The sequence below is a fragment of the Tubulanus polymorphus genome, chromosome 5 (assembly GCF_964204645.1).
Source record: "Tubulanus polymorphus chromosome 5, tnTubPoly1.2, whole genome shotgun sequence".
NCBI lineage: Eukaryota > Metazoa > Nemertea > Palaeonemertea > Tubulaniformes > Tubulanidae > Tubulanus > Tubulanus polymorphus.
In genome coordinates this window covers 18,631,003-18,656,641 of record NC_134029.1, presented here as the reverse complement: position 1 = coordinate 18,656,641, position 25,639 = coordinate 18,631,003, and the positions used below count along the sequence as shown (strand labels likewise).

The window sequence follows — 25,639 nt, the reverse complement described above, 5'->3', positions numbered from 1 at the left end:
CATGTATGCGTTGACATAACATTTCATGATTATTGTTCTATTTTACTATTTTTTTGGCAAGGCGTCAAACACTTGAAAAAAAATTTTCTTGTTACCTGCACTGTGTGGCCATTTGTCGTGCCTGTTGACACCTTACCATTCGAAACCACTATCCCGTCTTGTTGAGAGCCTGGAAAATTGGAAACAGACAAATTATAAAACCTTGAGCTTCAAAAGAAAAGCCATACATACCACGCTTAAGTTAGTTCTTGGATAGATCCTCACCGGTATTCTCTGTTACGGATTCTACTTCTGGTTCCACTATGGAATCCTTCTTTTTTCTGAAAGACATCACGATATTCTTGATTCGTTGCCACCCAAGCTTCAAGCGATTCGTTTCCTCTTTATCGCTTTCTTTCTTCTTCAACGCATCCGTAGCAAACGAATTCAGCAGTAAGGCCAAAAACAAATTCAGTACCTTGAAGAAAATTCATACTATTATGAGCATCTGCATGTGGGGTGAGAATTACTTTTCAAAGAATAACTTCAATGAGTCAAAATCAACAACATAAACTATGAACGGATTCTGGCGTGCTTCGTTTCATACCATAGAATAGACGTCTATCTGTCTACTTACCATGTAGTTACCAATAAATAAAGTGGGTAGAAAGACAATCATACAAAGCTCGTTAGAAGCTCGCATACAATCCCATAAAGGTTCAATCCATTCGCCGCATATCACACGAAACACCATCATCAACGAGTGCTCGAAGTCGATGAAATTCCACCTGCAAAATAGAATGCAACTAGGTTAAAAGTGAGTTCAAGTCCAAGTTAATTCATTTCACGAAAAGAACACGTGCAGCATAATGATATTTACAGTTACAAGATTGAGAAGGATTTGAAAAGGTTTGGGGCTTTACCGAGGTATGATCAAAATGATTAAACTATTTAGGGGCTCCGTTTAACGTTAGTTCTTATTTCAAGATCATAATGTTTGAAGAAAAATACATAATTAACGAACCTGGGAACCTCGTCCGGGGCGAAGTTACTCTCAGTGTAAGCACTCTTGAATAAAGACATTCCGATGACGGCAAACATGTACATGAATATGAGCAGAATCAATGTCAGGTTACCGAGAGAGTGCAGCGTGCTGAATATTATAGACAATAAGATTCTCATTGTGGTCCATGATTGTGCTAAACGGAAGACTCGAAACTGCAAAAGAATGAGTATAGGTAACACATATATGTCAACTGGTTCTACAAGGTCTTCTTATTGGGCACACGAAAAACAGGATTGTACTTGATAGACGTTATCACGTCTTATATTCAACTTAATTTCCAACTCAGGACCATTGCTTGCATTTGAAAGTAATTTCCTGTCAAGTAAAATTGGCTATAAGACGTTGCATTAGATGTTGCCCTAAATGCATTTTATTCATATATTTTTAGTACATTAAGATGAAGAATTTAGAGCAGTTCCAAATATAGTCCTAATAATTTGTGAATACTGGTTGCAACGACCGGATACACTCACAAGTGGTATGAATGAGTTTTATTCAATAGATATTGTACGGTGTACATGGAACATAAACAAACTACAATTTATCGAGAGGACATCCCCAAGTCTAGAGACTGCATCAAACGATGGCGAGGGGGTACCCCAATACTATCAGATTTATCCTAGGGGATACACTTAGTTCAGCTGTTGTAGCTTAACTATATGGAAAGCGTGATACAATAACGCTTCTAGCAACTAAAATCCTTTTGTAGTCGACGTTGACAAGGTTCCCCGATGTTAAAGACAACTGCGGCGCTAAACTATCATCTACTGACTTACCAGTCGGCAAACTCTTACAACACCTAACCCAGCGTTAGTTACATGTTCGATTTGACCCATAATGAAGTCCAGTATACTGGCTAGCACTATGACAAAATCGAAGACATTCCAAGCGCTTTTCCAGTATATCCGTGGCATTGAGAGGATTTTTAGGATGGCTTCGAGAATAAAGATCCCGGAGAAGATCTAGAAAAAGAAATTTCCGAGTTTGAACAACACGCAGGTCACTTACCAGCCGACAGACACGAATAACGCTAAGGCCAGCCGCTACGTTGGTCAAGCCAAGATCCAAAATGCTAGCTAACACAATTATAAAATCAAATATATTCCATCCACTTTTCCAGTACAGTCTAGGCATTGCCATTATTTTCAAGATGGCTTCGAGGATGAATATCCCCGAGAAAACCTGAAAAAGCAACAGTGATTGATATATACGAAGCTGTTAAATGCGTGCCTACCCACGAGATCCTTTAAGACCGAAGCGTTGCTAATATAAAAATGCATGCAACTATATCCAAGCAATTAATAACAAGCTTTCTTGTACTAATCTAAATGAATCCTCATCTAAACGTGATAAACGCTGACTATCGGTAATACAAAGCTTAACATATTAGTGATATTGAATTCGTATATTAGATATTCTAACATGCTGCATAACAAAATTTATATATCCTAGCCTTGCTCAGCCAAATATACGTCTGTTCTTTTCTCCAACAAAGCATGCTACAGATTGATAAGGTTAACTCCAAAGATATCGTGGAGGTGGATGCAATATTGCACCCCTTTTACCAAATAAAACGGACACATACGTAATTCGTTATTTCCAAGCCTTTGTGGTATTGCGGTGTCATGCCTTCGAACTCTAAAGCCATAGCCATCGTATTTAAAACTATGCACAACATGATGAACATTTCGAACAGCGGGTCCATAACGAAATTGTAGATCCCATTCTGAACTCTCAACCACGGAATATAATGCGTCTTGCAACATGCTTTACAGCCGACTACGCAGTTCCTATCCTTCCATTCTCTGTCCTTATCTTCAATCAAAGAAGAACTAATTAATATTTTTAATACGGCTGTAAACAATACACTTGGAGTAATGAACTGTAGTTCCCAGCTATTTTTGGAACTCGCCGTCTGGTTTTATCGACGTACATAAAAGCAATCATGTCTAGAGATGACTATAGGGCACATCGAAAGTATTTGTGGCCCTCCTCTAGGAGCATCAAAGAACCGCGAAGGTTTTTGATGAAAGAATCAAAACGGATGACGGAGAAAATAATGAGCAGGAAAAATAATCATAAGTACCGTCGACAACAACAACTGATTGTCCATCAGATTCTTCGCTTTGGCCATCGTCAAAATTCGATGACAGCTGAAACAAAAACAAAAAACAACGGATCTCAGTATCGAGCAAAATACGTTATCATATTGATAACTATATTGAATATTGTTCAACGTTTAACAAAATCAAACGTGAATTCAGTCGATCATTTCGTGCAAGGCCTACTACTGTTTACCGAGTGGATTAAGGTGCTTTCACCGTTTCACTGTTACTTTTGACTTCACATCGTCAACACTAAAAGAAAAACGTAACTTACCTCGCTGTCACGTTTAGTAAGAGGTGGTCTGGTATTAGATATTGAAACTTGTGCACTGGGAATGTTAACGGTGTGTGAGCGAGAAAACGACTCGTGCGGAGTTTTAGAATCAACTTTCGCCGGTCCGTGTTTCGGCGTCGGTCTCTCACCGGAGGAGTGATTCGGAGACGGACGGGAACTGCTGCCCGAATCCTCGGAAGTCCTGTCGTATTTCGCAGTTTTGTCATCGTTGTCGTCCGATACGTAACAGGGATTCGTAACACCGCCCTGTTCGATGGCGTCCAACGCTTCTATCAGTCGGTCCGTGCTGCCCATACCCGAATCTACCGGTGTAGCGTACGGTTTCGGGTTATTATCATGACTAGTGCTTTTAGTTAATTTACTAATTTGAGGACTACCCTTTTTCGTACCCGTACTGGAAGATGCGTTCGACACTGGCGCGATTTTCACTGACACTTTCTTAGAGTTCTTTTTAGACGGAGAATCAGTTTCGGATGGTCGACTTTTCGGTGGAGACTTATTGGCCGCCGAATTCGGCTTTGTTTTAGTTGGTGATTTATTGTTAGTCGTCACAATGTTATCTATCACAGCACTCTTTTTACTTTTGGCACTATTAATACTATTCCGACTTTTAACGCTGTTTCTACTAACCGCTGTTTTAACACTAGCTTCTGATTTATTTACAGTTTCGTCCTCCTGCCCGACCTGTTGTAGTCCAGCAATATGCTCCTCTTTGTCTTTCGCGGATTGCTCTTCTTTCTGTTTCTGTTTCGATTCGATTGATTTTATGTCGACTAATGAAACAGTCATCTTCAGTCTAGCCGGATCGAAATCGATTTTTTGTACACTTTCCTTCTTGAGCTTTTTTCTAGCGGCCTTTTTCTTGGCCTTCTTTTGCCTTTCTAATTCCTGGAAAAAGGGATTAACCAATGATATCAACGCAAAAAGTTATAAGATTGTTTATTCTACAAGAAAATTAGGACGTTTTTCTTAATTTAAGAAGGCTCTCGATTGGCAACCCAGATATCCTGCCTAGGCAGGGATTCGAACCAGATGGCATCGGTACGAACTTGGTACGAACCCCTACCCGAATAGACCCATTGCAAAGGTTGATGTCGTTATAAGCCACTCGAAAATCCATGAATTTGCCTAACCCATTATTCGATCAGCATTTTGACTTGCACCGCAATTTCTGCGGTTAGCCGAACCGATATGCACATCGGATCTATTCGGGCAGGGGTTCGCTCGATGCTATCGGTTCCGACCGCTGAGGGACGATGCAACTCAGGGGTATTTTCACTGATTTCATTTTGGTAGATTTTTTGTGAGATAACGCTAAATTCTATACCACGAAACACTTAACGATGAATACTGACACATAACTAGCTAGGGCTAATTGATATTCAGCATTAGTCTTGTGAATTTGGTCATCGGTTTGACTAATAATCTAGTTTTAGCGAGTCATTATCTCACAGAAAATTACATTAGTGTAGTGGCTGATTTGGGCACAACATTCCAAATTGATCAAAAACGAAAATGTTGGTTAAAGCAAAAGTTGAAGTTGTTAAAAGTTAAAGTAAAATGTTTTGATCCAGAAAAAAACAACATTACGGTCAAGAAAACAACTTTTACCTAATAGATTGATCGGAGGAAGATAATCGAGAGTTATTATTCAAAGTCACAAATATTGTATCTTAGTTGGTCCAAAGTTTGTTTCCACGAGCAAAAATTTATTTCGGTGATTTCGGAGGGTGTTGAAAACAACTTAAAGGGCCTGACAACAATGCGAAGTTGTTTTCAGGAGCTAAAAGTTGTTTTCAACGGATACTAACATCAACTAGTTGTGTTCAGTACAGAAATCAATTTTTTTCAAGGAAAATCTTTCTTTTAATCAATTTGAGATTCTCTGGCCCGAATCAGCTACCATACATGGTTGGCAGAAAAGACGAAATATTACTTCAGATTAATCAGATAGTGCTTTCTCATGATTTCGATGCTCCCTGTAAGATAACGCCGAAACATCATATCGATACAATCCCTCGACGCCTCCGTATATAGATAGTGATATAAAACACGTGAAGTTAAAAAATCTATGTGAACGTGAAAAAAGAACATAAAAAGAGTTCATCCTATATTTCTGGGTGTTTAATTGAAGAGTGAGCCGCATGAAATATCGTGTACATATATATATATATATATATATATATATATATATATATATATATATATATATATATATATATATATATATATATATATATATATATATATATATATATATATATATATATATATATATATATATATATATATATATATATATATATATATATATATATATATATATATATATATATATATATATATATATATATATATATATATATATATATATATATATATATATATATATATATATATATATATATATATATATATATATATATATATATATATATATATATATATATATATATATATATATATATATATATATATATATATATATATATATATATATATATATATATACATACTTTTCACACGTCGGTTATGCTACGAACGAAAGGTGTTCGCTATATGTTTTAGCGGCAACACTTCTACGAAACGGGCGGTTACGTATGGCAGATTGTTTAAGATAAGATACCGCGTGAGTTAATGGTTTTCTTTTCGGCAACCGATTAGTGAAAACTTTGATAGAAAATAGGTAATTGTTTCTCGAATTAGAATGAGATTCTTGCGAAATCTGTAAAGAGGGAGAATTGATTGTAATAGTGCAAGAAAGCACCGCATACTAATCTAGCAAATCTATGATTCCCTTTGATATACGCAATTCAAAGACTAAGGAATATATCACACGCGGTAAGAAAGCTTTGCGCAATCGTTAATTAAAAAAGCCTGTTGGTCTCCCGAGAGAAGCTGCAGTTGCTTTTCTGTCAAACGAATGGAAATACGTATGAATATACCAGCTTTTAAAGGTCTCTGATGACAAAAATGTCGTGCTTTGAAAGAAAATCTTGGCGTGATGTAAAGCTCTTTGAAAAGCAAACCACACATTCAGAAAGATCATTGCTTTCTTATTGCACTCGGGAAAAAAACAAATTTTCCAAACAATAAAAACTAAATGGTTTACTACAAAACGAACGGCGGAAAATAACGCCTCGTGAATTTCGAATATGTCCATGTTCAGAAATTCAAAAGGTTTATCATCGAAGTGGCACTGCACTTTTGGTTGTAATCAATCCTCGATAAGCAATGACCTTTCTATTTTCAGTTACTTACAGCATTCTTTTTGTTCTTTATTAGAATAGAGAAATCAATCGGGTTTTTAGTTTTTATAGTCATATTAGTATTTCATAAGAAATAAGTAATTCGAATATCATAAACGAACAGAAATAACACAATTCTTTTAGTGGTAAGGGACATGCGTGTAATGAAAATCATTAGAATGAACATGCCAAACTATTATCGATGAAAAATCTTGAATTATCGATTTTAGAAATTAAAAACAGTTGGTAATAATATATCTGTAGACAGCAATTCGTTGATCAGTCAACGAAAATTACAACGAGATTTTTATTCTCGGTGTCACACCCTTTGAATAAAAAAATCGATGGATGTGTAGCGGTGGAATGGGGATAAGGCTAAAGACGAAAGTCGTTTGTCTCATGTCGCGTGTTAAAGAGACCTCCTCATACCTTGCCGTCATTGAGTGCTTCCTCTTCGTACGACATCGTTACAACAGCCAACATCAGATTCACCAGATAAAAAGAACCGAAAAACACTATCAAAATGAAAAACAAAATATTCCAAGGTCCGTTGATCCGAATAATCTGAAAAGAGATATGAAACAAGAAACTTGAAGGAACTTCATTGACGCCTTGGAAGAATTATCACATATGTCACGTGCATAATGCCTTAAATTACTGACTAAATTACTAAATTAATAATAACGTATATAATATAACGGATCAATAAGGTTATTTTGGATTTGGATACATCGACGATAAAAGTGCCGGCAACCAGTCTAACCAGACTAGCCCGAGCGTTACCCTGTGTCGAGTGTGTGTGTTCATGAGAACCGAGAAACATGGTTTCGGGAAATAATAGCCGCGATCACCGAACGATATGGCCCGGATCAGGCTCGAGCCAAATTTGGCCCGTGCCTAATCAGGGAGCACGTTCATGCGCAAACCATTCACTCGATGCTGAACAATGCTCAAACAAAGTGAAGTTGGTCATTTCCAGTACCAGTTGCAATTAAAACGCAATCTTTAGTCTCGTGCTAAAATTTTGCCCGGGCCCATTTGGCACCCGGGTGAACAGGTTGTTCGGACCAAAAATGCTTGTGTGATCGCAGCTGTCCCGAGATCAAACGTTTGATTCCGTATTCTTTTTTTGGTGTTTCCCTGGGTTGTCCGCGTCGGGCTTTTTTATGAGAGATGATTGTATCTATTTTGGGCTTGCGCGCTAATGTGCAGGAAGCCAGGAAAAATGGAACAGAAATGAATGTATCAATGCTGAACAAATAGGCGACCTGGCATTGTCAACGGGGGGAAATATTTATATCTTTTTTTCCGGTGCAGATTTCAAATCGCAGAAACTTATTGCAGACCGGACACGGAGCTAATGCTTCCATAGTAACCATTCAACAGTAGGGTTGATATAATATATTTATCGACACACAAAAGGCAGATGGTTCGTTGTCATCGGCATAGTAGTACGACTTTCCCTCCCGCACCAAGAGAAAGATGACTCGTTACTAAGAGACCGCCGCTAGCAGAGAACAGATGAAGGGTCCGATCTTAGCAACAAGAACAATCGATCTATCATTATAAGAACTTAATGTTGTTATCAATATTTTCCTCAATTCTAAGAATTCAATTGCAGAAACCGATTCAGCTATACATACATAGATAGTGGAGAATGTCGGTAGGAAATTATTAGGTTTTCAGGTAATCACGCGCAATCCTTACCATATTATAAACGTTTTCCCAGTAATCCAATGTGATCAGTTGAAAAGACGTAAGCATCGCCCAACCGAAATGGTCAAAACTCGTGTAGCCGAAGTTCGGATTGTCGCCGATGTCTGGTAAGCATTTATACCCAGGGCTACAAATGCTACGAAAGAAATTAGAAAAAAAAATCGTTGAGGCGAAATAAACGATATTTCTTACAGTCAAACGAACTTTATAATTATAACGTACCCAGCACCAGAAGTGTTGCCGCATAGTCGGATATTGCCTTGTTGATCGATCTCCCAGTTAGCTAAAAAATAACAAGCTCTTAAAAATTGACGTTCATTATATTGACAAAAGTGCGATTCATTCATTCATTCAATTAATGTATAAACTCATTGGTTCTCGGGCAAAAACTATTGGTTCTCGGGCCTCCATTAGACGCTTATCATTGCACTGTCTATGTATCTCGATGAAACTTGCATGGGTACAATGTCAGTGACATGACCTTGAAGATGACCTCATAACCGAGGAACGGAGTCGAAATTCAAAAAGTTGTCTTGACAAATTTAGTTATTGGCCCTTGAAACAACATATCAAAAATGCAATGGGAACTAACGCATGGCAATTTCGGAGTTCGAGTCTGAGCCAGAGAACTGTTGTCGCCTATGGCTTGTTTTTTTTTTGTAATCTACATAATTTTCGTATTCAATATAGCGATGTAATTAAGGAGACCATTTTTGTGAAGCTTTGAAACGTTGTTTTTTCAACGCTTAATCGATTTTTTGTTGATTTCATTAAAACACGTCTACAGTATGATTGATTTTGTTTTACACTTTGAAATACGCAACTGGCGAATATACATCATAATTGCGTAAATTATTCACGAATATTTCAATTGTTGTTGCTTATCGATCAAATCCCCCGTCGAAAAAACCACGTGTAAATCGTGCATTTCCATTTCAGAAACTGCGTAATGTATGTACATAATCTATCAACCCCTCTTCAAAATGTACAGGAATTGAGGGTAAAAGAGAGGATTGTGTCATTAATTCTTCATGAAGTACAATGCTAGCGTACAGTGTATATACATGTAGTTGAATTTAATTGTTCCGATATCGTGAAAAGTCACAGGTCACAGAAGGTGCATCACAAGAAAATCCATAAACTCCGTCAAAGTAGGCCTTATCATATTTTTGATAGTATAACAGCGGGCATTGAGTGTGCTTCGATCTTTTTAAATGTATTTTCATGTATCAAATATATATATCCATAAACACACAACGAAGAAAAATCCTCATGTTGATATGAACTGAAGAATTTGGACCAAAATACATGAAATACACGATTGATTTCGATCATCACACACGATCCCAGGCCGTACAGGGGCCTTCGAACGAACGGCCTTTTTCAACCAAGCGCCATTTTGAAAATATATAGGTCGCTTGTGGGCCAATGGCCAATTGCAATGGAATAAAATCGATGAAGGTAATCTTTAATAGGTTTGTTTGTATTATTAGTTTTTGATATGTTATAAACCTTCTAGAAGTTAGAACGACCCGTTTGAAAACCTGCTTATGGGCTTGCGATCCTCATCAATGTCATGCTGAAAGGTACACATTTGTTCTACTTGTTGCGTGTCATAGATATTTAGATATTCTAACTCAGTCAAAAGTGTGATATACATTAATTATATTTTTCAAATGTTTTCAAATAACTGATAACTGAATGCAAAGTCATATTGTTGATTAATACTTTTTCGTCAATGATTTCAACAGTATTCTAGATGTGTTATGACGGAATATTTTACTTACTCTCATTCTTGGTGAATTCGGCGTAGTAAGCGTGCATTTCCGGTCCGGAACTATTGCCAAACGAAGATAAATCCGGCATTTTCACGCATTTATTACGCAGTAATCCCATGTAAACTTGTAGTCCGAATAGCGCGAACATCATCATACAAAACACCGTCAAAGCTAGCACCTCTATGAACATACGCATTGAACGTAACAGTGCATTGACTATCGTTTTTAAGCCTGGAAGAAATAGAATCAAATGGATTATAAATTGCTCCGGGTTATATGCGTCGTATTTCTGCTGATTGTGCATTTATTTTTAGAGTACATCCATATTAGCGGTACTAACAGTGTTTGTCGTTTTGATGGATAGATCTCATGATCCAGTTCCACAGTTGTGAGTTAGTTAGAGTTAACTCTGAGTCAAATCTTAACACAAATTACTGTGGAACAGGGTCCGTGTGTGCATGGATCCTATCAAACGAAATCTACCCGTCGAATTAATATCAGGGTCAATCCCTATTTTAAGAATTAAAAAAAAACGAAGGCACGTGGAACGCGGCGAAAGATCAAGATTTTAGAGTTTTCAGAGTCCACGGTTAGAGTTTTGAAGGACGAAGCTTCGACGGAAATTTGAGGGTTGATGACGGAGAGTATGTCATTATGATAAGTTAATGGTGATGGTGGACACCTCCTCTCGCATAGATATAGCCTGTAAGCAGAATAATTAATGGGTAGCTGCAACACCAGTTATCCCGCCAGATGACGCGACGAGCACTCAGCCTTACGTTGTTAAAATCAGTTCATTTTCAATCAACTTTGAACTGAATATTTAGGCTCCCGGATTGATCCAAGCATTATCACTTGACCCACCTAAAATACTTAAAATTAATTTTTCTACCCAGTAATTGGTATAGTTATCATTGAAAATTGATTTGTTTAAGAGGAATGTTCATATGATATCAGTTGAAATATAGAAGAAATTGGACGCAGAAGACCGAGTAACTACTAGCGAACCTGGCGGATCCTCGCCTGCCATAAGTGGAATACTCGATTGCCACATCGTTGGCAGATCCCCATAATTTGGCAAAATGTTCCTAATGTGAAACGTTTTAGACCCGACTCATAGCTTAAATGGACCAATGACCAGATTGATAAATATTCCTAAAATTCTCGGGAAAGGCCGTTTTGAAAAAGGACTCGGTCGTAAAAAAATGTAGGTCGTGTGGTCCCATTTGTATCGGCTTGCGCACCGGAAAACTACTCATGTTTATTTCTCCGGAAACTCTCGTAAATATTCGATGCTGTCCTGAAATACACAACAGCGGCTTTACCAGGAAATGTCACCGACTTAAAAAAGCATTTCAGACTACTTCAAATAATTCTAACCCGATCATCGTCGTTGACTTTATTTAAAAGCGTCGTCAACAGATTTCAGTTAATGGATAGAAAAAGGGCGCGTGTTTTGTATCGTTATCAAGTTACAGCATCATATTATATAGGGTTGACATTGTATGGATTAGTGAACAGCCGTGTCTAGTGAATTTCTCGACGGATTTCTGCTGGACAATATTGTTACCAGAGCAGCACGAGGAACTAGTAATGATTTCGCTGTATCGTTAGTCAGGATTTTGTAGTCAAATCGAATCAATCGGCTTCGATGTCCAATATTTGTTAATACGCAACGTAAACAGCTTTCATTAATAAACAGCAAACACATTTAGGTAATTCTCCAGCGGAGAGAATGCTGAAATCTTGACGATACAATCAATTTCGCTATATCAATATCAAGCTAGCTGGAAATGTTTTTTTCTTCAATTTACATCAATCGCGACCACGAGCGCCAATCGTTGACGAAGTATCTAACCCAGAAATTAAATAGATTTGCAATTACCCGTATCAGTCATATCATATCAGATCGTGACATGATACATGGTTATTCTACATGTTCCCTTACTAGAAAATTTACGCCATCTAATATACATTAGTTGATTTCACTTCCAGAATTTATGAATCTTTTTTTGTAATAATTGCATAGCAGAATACTCGAAGAGCATATGGAATGGAAATTGTTTTTATACGGAATAGTGCTTCGCTTTTAGTGCAATCGATTGTGTGAATTGGTTTTAACATTTCGTGATAATGAAAGCGTCGGCGAAGTTGTGATGGCCCACAGTCATGTTGTCAAGGAAATACTAGCCAAGGCACCCGTAAGTCTTTCCGATGACAATCAATATCAGTAATTCCATACGGTCGCTTTCGTTTCAGTAGGCCGACATAGCAACAAATTTGTCCCGATCACAACACGCTGATACCACCGGGGACACGCGGCACGACAGCTCTTAGCAAAATAAACACACGCGAGTCAACCGTGTAACGGGTATGTTTTTCAGACGGCTAAAATAGCTATACACGTCCGTATTACTTAAGTGAAAAATGTAACAATCTTCGGTATTCGTTTCAGCCACCGCTTCACTGGTTAATGGATCAATCTCATCATTCTCAAGCTTCGATTTTTTTGAAAATGAATTTGTTTAACCAATTACCGTTTAGGGTATCGTGGCACCATTGACTATTTTATTTCTGTGAAAGGGAATATGATTCTCAAGGATCTAAGGGGTTAATGGATTTTGAAGATTATTTTAATTTTTCTAACCACTTATCGTTTAGGGCATCGTGGCACCGGTAGTTTGCCGTCGACTTTTTATATTTCTGTGAAAAGGAATCCGATGCTCAAGGATCTGATTCGCAACTTACCAGGAAATATAGATATAGTTTTCAAAGCCCTGAGCACCCGGAATGTGCGTAAACTGTTCAGATTACCGATTTGTACACCGACGCTTTGTAATAGTATTGTCGTATATCTGAATGCAAATAAAGATAATAGAAAAAATCATATATCAATACAAGTGGTCCAGGCTCTATGAATACCGGCAAGTACAGGCTCTAAGTACCAAAAATTGGAATTACGTTTACCTGGAATACATTCAAGCCCAAAATTACAATGAAGAAAGATAATATTTTCAAGGTTATTTCGGCAGATTTGTAATTCCGGCAACATGTGCCGGGATATTGCGTAATCGAGGTAACGTGCTGGTAAAATCTATGCTGTTAAATGGGTTTCAAACGGTCGATCATTTCAAAAGTATCGCAGATAAACAGACAAATTGGGCTTCGATGTAAATTCAGACAGGGTCAGACGAAATCACATTTCCAGAGGCTTTTTGAGACTTAGAACCTAGACTAAAGGGGTCAAACACACGAAAACTCTGGTGGGATTCTATTCGGCCGTTTGCGACCTTGAGACAAAAGCGGTCGATTCGCGTCCATTCTAATACAGAGATATACGTGGTCAATAGGACAAAAGGTAACGTCCGTGCATTAGACGCATTAGACATAGGATATAATAACGATTCATTGTTTGGAATTGTACACCAGAATTTATTATAGGAAATAGAATATATCATTATGGTACTTACCCTAGAATGATAACTACAAAATCTAACCAATTCCAAAGATCTCTGAGATAAGTATGTTTATTGAAGATGAATCCTCGGGCGAACATTTTCAGTAACATTTCTACCGTGTAAATTCCTAGAAACACATATCTAAAACATACGAGAAAAATAACGAGTGATTAAAATGGCGACGTATGAATGGAAAATTCATTATTAGACAAATTGAGTAAAAACGAAATCAGTTAACCTAATCTAAAAAATACCTATTTTGCACATTTTAACACTTTTTTTCATTTTCTGTAATAACGGAGCTTGAATTAGTTTCGTAAAGCCGCGATCGCACTAGCATTTACGGCCCGAGCCAAATTTAAGCACGGGTCAAAAAATATTACATCTGAATAGCAACTGGTTCCGGACGCGTTTCACGTCGCTTTGTTCAGTATCGAACGAGAGATTCACGCGGCACGGAACAAAATCTATCTTTATTTGAAAAATTGATCGAGATTTCTTCTTTTTCAATATGTAATTTTGTATCAAATTATTTTGTTAAAATGTGCATTCTTGATCATGTGTCATACAAGTGTAGTTCGCACTTTGATAAAGAAGAATAAACTATATATGTAAGATCCGTGCCGAGTATTCATGTCTTTCTTTATGTATTTCTCCTTATCTAAATTGTGGCTGTATGAATTCTGTGACTGTATGATTACGTGTATGATGTATTTGACCTGGGTCGAATCATCTCCGTGTGATCGTGGCTATTAGGTGCTCGAATTATATCCATCTTTGCGCAGATTGTAAGTAATTCTAAATACTCACTCGTTTGACTCGGGAGGATCATCCAAGGCAAGGAATACGCAATTAACGACAATAGACAACATAATAAACAAGTCGAAAGCCTGATGGGTAACTGTCATTATTAATCCTCTTCTCATCATATTCCATGGCCCCAGTATATAAAATGCATTGCTTGCTGAAAATCGGTATATATAGTTTTTACCGAATCGAGTATTTATCACCGTAAATGTCTGAAATGAGAGAAAGATATGAAATCGCATTAGGGAATATTGTCGCATGATCAAGGATAGTTTTTGAAATTATTGCACATGGAGGACAATGTTTGCCATTACAATGGAACCTCGTAATAACGAACTCTGATACAAATATTCATCGGATATAACAAAATATAGAATTTCGTCCCAAGTAATAAAATTTAATCATTTTCGCTGGATATAACGAACTATCGATTATAACGAACATATTATCTGGTCCCGTGAAGTTAGCTGTAGCGAGGTTCCACTGTAGTGGTTCATTCAAATCAAAACAGGGTATTACGCTGGAATGTGGCACCTAGACCCGGTTTTTCACGAGAGAAGTTAAGGCAGTTGGGCTGCGTTGAAAGTTCGAGGCGATCCGATGGAATGCGTTCGTGGGCCCTCCTCGTCCCAAAGGAGAGTTTAAAATTTGGCGGTGCGTTTTCTAAGATTTAACCACGCATTTCCGCTGTTTACGTCCCCAATAATTCGGAAACATAAGCGGACGGAAAGCAAGCCGGAAAGGGAGCGTTTGCACCTTCAATCTGATGACGCTGGTGACACCTAATATGCCCACGGTTAAACCTACATATTCGCCCTACATTCCGAATCTTTGATAAGTCTTGGATACCCAAGAACGGTCCGAATGACCGAAAAACGTTTTTCATTTGGCGCATTATTAGCACTTGTATATCGGATTTTAGAATGTAAATTTGACTCTATCAGAATTATATATAGGTTTAATTGTGCATATGAATTATAGATCAAAAGCTTTACGCTAGTAACGTGATTGGATCCGATATCTGAAGTAAAATTGACACCATTCCAGAAACTTTTTGCCTTCCCTCTCCCGCAGGAAATAGCGTCTCTGACGTCATCTCTGCGGTAATGATTCAGAGGGGGTACATCCTGATTATATGCTCTTAACTTCATAGATTTTGCCTCCTTGATAAGTCGCGATGATTCGCAATACCCGTGTAAAAAGTGTACATTATACTAATCTTACAACTATGAGCCAGATTTCTTGGGGTTAATTTCCTGGTATATTTTCTCATAAAAATCAAAATCAAAAAGGTCGTCGGTTACATATATGATTTACAAATACATAATCAACGCCTTGATGACGGGACTCTGACGGGACTCTCCAAAACAGAGAACACGTATCAATGATCATTTTTCAATCTAAAGATGCAAATGATGCGATAATAGAGGTCGTATATACGCGGCTACGAATGACTAAGTATAAGCCCGTTGAATATTATGAAAGTTCAGCCGCGCAGTCGGCGGCGATGCTAACCACAAACAATTAATACCCTATCAATAGCATTAATTATTCACTCGGGTTATATCATTATTGAAGCCGTTCGCGTCGGCACGGATGGCATCTCTATTCAACTGAACCGCACTGCCCCGTCAGGTATTACCGAATATCGAAATCAATTTTCTCCCAGACGTCAGGTTATTAGCAATATGGATTCGGCGAATTATTTAACCGTGTTTGTCTCGGAGTTATTCCTGCAATGATTATTCAGTATATTGGATTGACAGTATTTTCTGGGCGAACAATATTCATAGATATTTCGTATGAATTATAAGGCAGAGGCAACAAAAGAAATAAAGCCCATCAGTCAATTGCCAGTTCAGGCTGGATGGGGAGGTGATTGATGGATAGTCAAATTTTTACTAAAAACAACTCACGTTGCTGCTTTGGTGTCACAGCCTCGCGGCACGTGTATCCAATTTCAAACCGGGCTGTGCAACGCCACTCTTCTAGGGGCGGAGTGGGGAATTAAAAGAAAATGAAATCTATCGCCCACGATGTAGAATATAGAGCCGATTTGATCAGTTTGCAAGATTCTTACCAGAAATGATTAGAACATTGTCATAATGTTTAGGAGAAATTTCACTTTTCACTTATATGGGGATATTATACTTATATGCCGATATGGGGAAATCGAAATATCAAGTATCTTGGCGAGGCCCTAGCGGAAAGTGGGACCTAGGCTTTATTTTGCGTTTGGAAAAATCACAGGAATAAAGCTTGAGTGGCGTGGTTTCATCTTTTTGATGTACTTGTGAAACCAAATTTGGGGCTTCGGGAACGTTAGAAGTATTGTCAAAGGGTTTAAAATTTTTTAAGACAGAATTTTAAAGATATTTATTAATGGTGTGATGAATATCTAGTCGAATGCATATTTTCCTATTTATGTTTTGAAGTTCAAATAAAGTTCATACGCAACGCGTTGGTCAAAATCACCCTCCAACCGCGACCTCAAGGTCGCGCGGACGAATTCATGGAAAATATCGGGAGAGCAGACACGTGAAATTAATATAGGGATTTACGATTTAACAAAACCACAAATACATTTGGCGGCTTATTAGTTTCGCCAAAACCAAGGCGTTGAAAAGAAGAAAATGATTAATTGATTTTCTAAGATTATTTTGAGCTCTAAGATTAAGCAAAATATGGCCTTCGTAACACATTTTTAATGTGTCTTTACGAAGAGGTAATTGAATATTGCGCTGACGATTACGGACACGAAAATTTTCAGCACGCAATCGCGTCAGGGCTACGGTATCGATGTGTATTGTACATACGATAACAGTTCTTTAAACGATTGCGCCAACACACGCCCAAAGCTAGGGTGAGGCTTCTCTTTTCTGTCTAAAAATAGACGTTTAAGACATAAAGTCGGCTATACGACGAGTCGATTAGTCGAGCGAGCGCGCGCTTTATGCAATCGAATTTGTAACGTCGCATTCAAATATCAGCATATTGGAAAATTCGTTTTGAAATGAACTCCATCGATCGGTTTTGTATACTTTCAATCATCTATATGAAATACCGGAGGGACACTTCACGTTTATTTTTTTTTTCAGAAAATTTGATGAGCTTCTGGCGTGTTTGGCATTAAGCGCAAATCTCCTATGACTGATTGCCTTTTCACTGCGTAGTAGACATTTTCGCCTTGTAAACGATGTATTATTAACAATTTCCTCGCCAGACGATTGAAATAGGGACACTTAGATATTGATTATTAGCCGTTGGTTGTGGAGTAAGTATTTTTGCGTTTAATCAATAACCAGTAGACCGTGGTGTGGGTAAGAAATGACATAATCGAATAAACTGCTCACTATCTAAATTTTTAATCTAATAGGATTATATTCGCCTAAATCTATTCAGACTTTATGGCTCGGAACTATTCAACTTACGTAATGAAATCATTTTCCGCTTGTTAGACCTATATAATCAAAACTCTAAATTCTTAAAACGATTTTTCAGAACTATCGGCCAAGCGTGCACACATTAATACCCAATCAATGGACATCAAAGGCAAAAAGACATACCGACTTCATCAAAACTGCCTCATCTAAGTTTGCGTCTATGTATCTAGATCAAATCTACAAATCAAATGAATAAGAATCCCAATTCAAGATAAAGAAAATTATCTTCCTAAACTGCATTAATCCTTGTAATTCTTACGATGTTTTTGTGCTGTTGGCAACTCAATTTTTTCTGAGCAATAACTACTGTACTAACTTGTAATTTTAATTCACACTGGAAAGTTTCACAGTTAGATTTGACAGTCGAATCTCATTTGGAACAGTTCGTTTCACCACTCCAGAGATGAACGTGGAACTGGCTCAACTGTCCACAGTTTCTTTCTCGTTAGCAAAATAGATTGTAGCCATAAGATTTGGTTTCTAATATCATTAAGAAGACCCTGCATATTGATTTGTCCGTTCGAACGAGCCAAAATACCATCAGCCTAGATAATAGGGCCCAAGTGACATCCAGACATCCATGAGTAAATAAGTATATATATGCTGGTCTGATGGGAATCGTAATTTTACAAACACAGTTATACATATTGATTAATCTCACGCCCTGACAAGCGACAAGAACTCCATTCACTTTCTATGTTCATGGCTCCGGGTAGAGATCTGATTTTTACGGTGGAAATATCGCATAAAGTGTTGTAATAAAACCACTTGCGTCTGATAGTCGCTGCGGATGGAAAAAAAAGCCGAACACACACGATCTTAAAACTATTGTGGCGTGGAACATTTGCACGCGATTTTCCTTGCCGTAAAATTAATAGACACCGTTTGAATAATGTATATTGAAACATGCCGATCAGGTTTTTAGTTGTAGTACGGTTGCACATGTGCACATATTATGGGCGTATCACACTTAAGTATGAGCTGGATTGAAAGTAAAAGGATGTCTATTTCGTTGATTATTTATTTCATTAACATAAGTTTGTAGTAGTTCCCTTCATGAATCAAATCCCTTAGTCACGGGTTAATGCGCTCAGATTCAGATTCAGGGTGGCCACTGACCTGGATAACCTAGAAAAACTCAGGGAATCAGAAAAATCTAGAAAAAATCTGGGAAAACTCATGGAATTTGACATATTTTACCATAAGCCTGGAAAACTCAGGGAATTTGGATAATTGACCACGCGTGTTTCTTTATATTTTTCTCTAATACGTGATTGAATGAAAAATGAATGAAACCCATAAATTTCTCTAATTCGCACCGGAAAATTTGTGTTATCATATGGAAAAATCAGGGAAAACCTAGGACTCGCTTTTATAGGCTGGTATTAACTTTAACCCGTGGGCTAACTCGATTAAAAATGAATTAAGTTAACCCCCAGGTTAAAGGTAATACTAGTCTATAAAACCGGCCCCAGAGGATTTGTAAATGGGCGGAAAGTGGCATTTGACTATGTTTAGATTTTCACAGGTTTGTGTTAAGTTTGGGAAGGGGGTGGAGTATTAGTGAAATTGTTCTAATTATGACCTTATAAATATCAACCAACAACTTTCGATATTTAATCCTCTGTTGTGTACTTTTAAAGGAAAGGGGTGGCTGTTACAGAAAGTATCTAATTTCGGATAAAATGAATAATTTTCGTGGAAACTAGATCACGGGGAACGACCGTCATGGTCGAAACAACAACCTAACGTAAATCAACGACGTCGTGCGCAACACTGTTTCAAATCCGTCACTTCAAGGGATTGTTCGATACACCACGGTCGTTGAAATAAAACATAAATCAAAAAGCAACTAATTTCAATTACCGAAGAACAAACGCGATCAAACCGCTTGTACTAACATGAATGGTTGACTCTTGTCACTCGATAAGAAATGGCCATTAACTTTCACATTATAGCCATAGCTCGAAACGACCCTGAAGTTTTCTGCCCGAAAACGTTGTATGTAGTCGTGGTTTTACACGGTCAAATGGTCAAACCGTTTGCACATTTGAGTTAAATCTGTGTTTTTGACGCCGTACAAACTGTTACAATAATGTGTTTATACCTAGTATGCGTTATTCTTAAGAGATTCGGTGTGAGTCGATGTGCACTACGTCATCAATATCGGCGTTTCAAAATATAACAATTTCAATTGTGAATTTTATGTTAATTTTGTAATTAAACATATTTCGTAACTCTTTAATCATTCCATTTTTGATAAATTTTGATAATTATTTTTGAGAGGATGTGCACTACGTCATCAATATATCGGGACTAGACTGGTAGCCGGTTAATTCAATTCAATTATCTATATTCAGTAACTTTATTGACCCTTGATATCATATAATTTATATCATATTGTTCATATTGATTTATAATTCTAAAAGACTTTTAACCTCGAAGAGCTTACTTTCCCGTGAAACTGAGTCCTATAGAATAAAGCTAATACTATATAATCTTTTTCTCAGTCTGTATCGGCTGTGTATTACATCGTATCATAGAGATTAATATTTAAATGGTTACAGTTAAATTGTAGTAAATTATAGTCCGAGAAGGCAAATGATATCCTCGAGTATAGCGAATTTGATCCCGGTGAACTCGACGATTGCGGCGCGGAGAACGATACAATAGCTGATATTGAAATACAGCGCGACGCTGCCAGCGGAGGGTACACACGTTCTCTTCACAGAGGCTGTCACCTCAATGAGCCATGGTAACGGGGGATGTCGGGTACGGTGGAAATGACACGAATCACATTAGTTAAAATATCAATGTCGAGCTGAAAGCGAAAATAAGCCGTCTTAAGCTATATACCGTGCACGATGAGATCTTTAATATACAGTCATAGTAGAGTCTAAGTAGCACTTGGATCTGTACAAGCCCCAGCGGTACAAATGCTTCGTTGCAATTATGATACCGGACCACGTCATCAGTGCCTGAATATACGTTCATAAAACGGTTCAAGCGGACACACAAATTTGTTGAGACGAAAAATGGAAACATCGTGATATATATTTATATAAACTACAGATATCCTGATAGCCATGCCCTCCCAACTCACGCGGCAAAGCTAGATATACCTAACAGTCCAGTGTTCTGAGATATGCCGATTATGATGAGACTCCTAGAAATGTGTAGAAATGATGAAATATAGCGAATCATTTAATAATTTATCGTACTATTATCAATCCTGATATCGGGTTAGGGATTTTCATGGCAACATGTACGGCGTTTCCATCCACGCAGATTACGAGAGATGCTGCTAGTAGATAATATGCAACAAACGTAACCTAGCGTCAGTAGTCAAGTTAGTTGTAGTCCGCTTGAATGCGAGATATTGAACCAACGAAATCATTTATGAGTTAGCTTGTCTATAGATGATAATATAAAGACGACAAGCGCGAACCAGCCGCTACTTGGCGGAGAAGGAATTCCGCATAGACTTTTGGTATTATCTACAACTTCACTTGAATTAATGATTTTCATTTCGATTTTGTACGTTACAGCATTTCTTCGTAAAATCATTGTCACTACTACGAGTAATAGATACGCTATGCCGAGATTTAACTTTTTTACCTTTTCTATGTCGGTAAACTGAAAAGCTTTCGGTTTTAGTCCAACTAATCTTTTAGCTTAATTCTATCTGAAATTGGAATCGACAGCGATGAGGTTTACGTCGATCGGAGTACTATGATCTTTGGAATGACCTCTCAGTATATTACGTCAAAGCGCTGGAAGCATATTTTTGTACATCCGATTCTTCAAGAGCTCAGCGAGTTCAATATTTGTGGACTTAGTTCAACTCTCAAGACTAAGTCCCAATAAGACAACAAGTCTTAAATCTTAAAACCGGCCTTTATATTTGAAGAAAACAGTCGGATATATAGTGGGTTTTTTTTTACAGAACGACCGTTTAACTGAATAAGAATTGGAAATTGGAGAATGAATTTTCATTTTATTTCATTCATCATTTATACACTTGGGGAGGGGGAAACCCGAAAATTTGTAACAGTTAACATCGAATTGGGATTGCCACTCTACATTCAATGCAGCAATAAGTAAATAATACTCCCAACACTTGTCAGAGAGCTCAGAGAAAACCAATAGGCCTACACGTTTTTCATTTTGTTAAAGTGTTCTTTCAACAAGTTGAGTATTAATATCAATAAAACCCTCCCCATGGGGGGAAATATCTTTCATAAGGTTGTAAGTTGAAATGATCAGGTGATACCACATTTTGTAATTCTATTACTTCAATTCCAAAAAGGAAGACATTTTAATTTTCAAACAGATTGTATTCCCGTAACCACATTCAAGTTGCCGACTGCTGCATTCAAATCTTTGGTATTTCTTTTTTGTTTCTTGATCTTGAAATAGGGATCCTCCCTGTTATTTTTTCAATTGGTAGATTTGGTTTGATTTGTTTAATTGATTTGGCGCAAACCAACCACACCATGCCGGGAGCGAAACAGGGGGTTTGATTTTGAAATCGGAAATCGAAGCACACAGAATATAGTCGGATGATCGGTCGAATTTACAGCATTTCTTGTTTAAATGGAAGTACACGATTGGAAATTTCGGTACCGGTTCCTGTAATAGAAAAAATTCCAACCAGCCTGAACCGACAAGCGACTGATCGGGGTTTATTTCGTTGGCTGCCTTATTTAATCAGTCTTGGGTATTCGTAACAAGATTTTGTATTAGTCAATACCAAGCCCCTTTTCTATACAATCCTACACGTATATATCTATAGCGTGTCGTAAAATTCTGCGAAACGCGCTAAATGCTTCATAATCTGACTTATGAAATTTTCAAAAATTTCTTTTGTGGATAGGCAAAATTCGCTACGCATATATATACACACAACAAAGTATATGAAATCATAAATAAATACTAACGGATCGTGCGCGTATATACTGCACAAGTTTAACTCGAACGCGCCGTATAAAATGCGAAATTTCCATAAATCAACCATTTAAAACCGACAGATTGTGGGAACTTGATTCACGAACCGCGAGATATTACTTTATTCTTTACAGAAATAACGTTCTTAAGCTATAGGCCCGGCCTGTTCAATTCTACGGTTTATAGTACACGCCGTATAATATAATATGTCGTTTTGTTACCGAATTTGTTTAATAATACGCGTGTAGAATATGGCTCTCTTTTCACGGCTAGTGACGAAGAATCGCTGAAATTTCGTCTTTCGTCCTTATGATAGCAATAACTGGCGTGCATTTCATAAAATATATACTGAAACTAGTGTTTGAGCAACCCCACGCGAATTCATACACACGCACATACACTCGGTGCTGCTAATGAATTTCAAATTTACACTTTCGACGTATTTCAACTGTAAGGCTATACTTTAATGTGCGAAATTAACGCGATAGAATTTTCCGTGGCTTCTTTCTCGTCTGATGATGTATATATGCCACTCTTTCTATGTCATACACACGTAAAAACGCCTGTATCGTGTATTGAAATGAAATTTAACCGATTTTGTTATTAAATCAATGTAAAGTCGCAGTTGAAAATCTTCTCTATAAGGTTTATAAGTATGGAGGCTGATTCGGGCGGTAACGTATATGATATGCAAACGAGGGTGCCAGAACGCCAAACCAAAACAAAAAACGTCGAATTTCCATTTGAAAGTCCGTTTTGGTGCGCCCAAGGAATCATACTTGATGGCCCGAATCAGCCACCATATAAGAGTCAAAACGTGGACTATCATAAAAAATTGATAATTTAGTATATAGGCCTTAAGGCTACTATTGTCAAATACATTACTCTTCGTTCTTTAGATTTTAACATTAGGCTCCCTTAAATTGCGGAATGTTTTCTTCATCTATATCAGAACAGCGGATCCAATGGCCCGCGTGTCCACAGTTCTCGAGATTCATGATTTATAGTCGATTTAAATACATGTAAACTGTTTTTTAATTTCGATTCATAGATGTTGATTTTACGACCCAGCTATATGTACAAATATTATATACGTGTGTCGCTTATCGATTGGAGTAATTAGGGTGGAGACGTTCTAAATCTATAATCGGTGTAATAAAATTTCGTATTCAATCTGCGTCGGTTTCGATTTGTATAACGTCGATACGCATTCAGACAGGGCTTCATTTCGTGACCTTTTGAAGGACGACTCAAAACCTATGCGTAATCTTGTTTTTCAAAGGGCAAGTTACTGTTCCCAATAGACCTAGGTCATAATGCGATACTCTTGGTAAATGGTAAATGGTTTTGAAGCCTCTGAAAGCTATGATCAGTACTGTTACGACAGCCTGGCTGCGCTTCAGTTCATGCATCAGAAAATCATTTTCCATGCATACTTTCTTTCGAAATTGGCCCTTAATCTTAATCTCGGATCTTAAGCCCTGCGCACATAGCAATAAGACATAAACACGAAATAAGAGAAATGGCTTGTTTCGTGACTGTGTGCGCTGTTCGAAAACACGGTTCCGGTAAACCAGTGTTTCCTGTTTTTGGGCTGTGTGCGCTACAGTACGTTGCTCCGAAACAAGAAACACTGGTTTCGGTGACCGATGTTACGGGTGTTCGCGTTCGGCTTTACTGGGTCAAAGAGAAATAAAAATAGGACGTGGCGACACAAAAGATGTTCTTTTCTTTGAGATTATATCTACCTCGTGAATTCACATTCAAATACGTGTATGTAGGCTAATCTTGAAATGTAAGATTAGTCAAAACAACTCACATAATCTTAAATAAAGTTTTATCATCAAACCCTACTCAGGAACATATGAAGTGGTATAGGTAAGCTTTCTAATCAGTCGAATTGAAGTCTGAACCAAATCGTACAATTTCACTTCGATGTCAATATGTATTAGGGCAATATGTTCTATAAGCGTTACGCTCGTGAACATCCTTGTGCGCGTGGTCGTAACTCACCCTATCTTTGATATTCTTGTCAATTTCTTCGATAGCTTTACCGCGTAATTCCACCGGAAAATCGCCAAACTGTTCTGGAAGTTGGTTACCTTCGATCAGATGAGGATCCCGATCTATTTGACTATCTTCCCCACCCTCTCCATCGTCGAACAGTAGTTCGCCGTCCACTAATCGACCCTCTTTGGGCTTTCGTCGCAAAAGTTCGGCTTTATTTCTGAGATCCTCCTCGCGTGCTAGCAGTTTTTGAAAGGATTCTCTCGTGAACGGTTTAAACTGAAACCGATCAGAATCCGAACTAGCGATGCTTTCGGCATCTTCATTTTTCATATCGGGTTCGCTCTTCGTTGCTTCTTTCTTAAGTAAAGATACGACATGGGACGTTTTCAATTTCACCGGACCCGAAGACGTTCCCCCTACGGCAGGATCCGGCTTCCCTTTCGTATCGGGTTTACCTTCTTCCTTCGTCATCGTGATAAATCCGAACTAAACTCAACCAGAACACGAAAACTAATCTCCATATTGTCCTCCACTACGCGCGTCCATTACCTAGCAATAATGCATGGTAATAATAATAATCACAAACCAAATACTGTACTTATATATATATATATATATACTAGTACTAAAATTGAAAGCTTAATGAGCGCACATTAATCTAACAAATAAAGCTACACGCAAACGAATCAAATATTGATACGGATGCTTGTAATTGTGCTTGGCTGTCACTTGTTTTTCCGTTTTTCACGCGACTCGTATATCAACGCGTACTTCCTCGGCAGACGAC

General features: G+C 37.7%; 1 protein-coding gene across 2 annotated transcripts in view; it reads right to left on the bottom strand.

The window, feature by feature from the left end:
* The window catches only part of LOC141905047 (sodium channel protein 1 brain-like), a 35,386-nt gene extending 10,205 nt beyond the window's left edge, over nt 1–25,181 (bottom strand). The window contains exons 1-17 of one of the 2 annotated variants that reach the window (XM_074793773.1): nt 24,856–25,181; nt 14,456–14,664; nt 13,658–13,786; nt 12,936–13,042; nt 10,197–10,418; nt 8,632–8,692; nt 8,401–8,545; nt 7,123–7,257; nt 6,707–6,721; nt 3,425–4,333; nt 3,132–3,198; nt 2,631–2,860; nt 1,822–2,007; nt 1,004–1,197; nt 617–767; nt 265–457; nt 96–169 (exon numbers count right to left, since the gene is read on the bottom strand). In XM_074793773.1, the coding sequence (XP_074649874.1) occupies nt 96–169; nt 265–457; nt 617–767; nt 1,004–1,197; nt 1,822–2,007; nt 2,631–2,860; nt 3,132–3,198; nt 3,425–4,333; nt 6,707–6,721; nt 7,123–7,257; nt 8,401–8,545; nt 8,632–8,692; nt 10,197–10,418; nt 12,936–13,042; nt 13,658–13,786; nt 14,456–14,574 (2,937 nt within the window). In that variant the 5' untranslated portion in view covers nt 14,575–14,664; nt 24,856–25,181. Of the gene's footprint in view, nt 1–95; nt 170–264; nt 458–616; nt 768–1,003; nt 1,198–1,821; nt 2,008–2,630; nt 2,861–3,131; nt 3,199–3,424; nt 4,334–6,706; nt 6,722–7,122; nt 7,258–8,400; nt 8,546–8,631; nt 8,693–10,196; nt 10,419–12,935; nt 13,043–13,657; nt 13,787–14,455; nt 14,665–24,855 lie in introns of those variants that run through there. The other variant, XM_074793772.1, reaches the window with a different exon arrangement.
* Nucleotides 25,182–25,639: the final 458 nt, after the last annotated feature.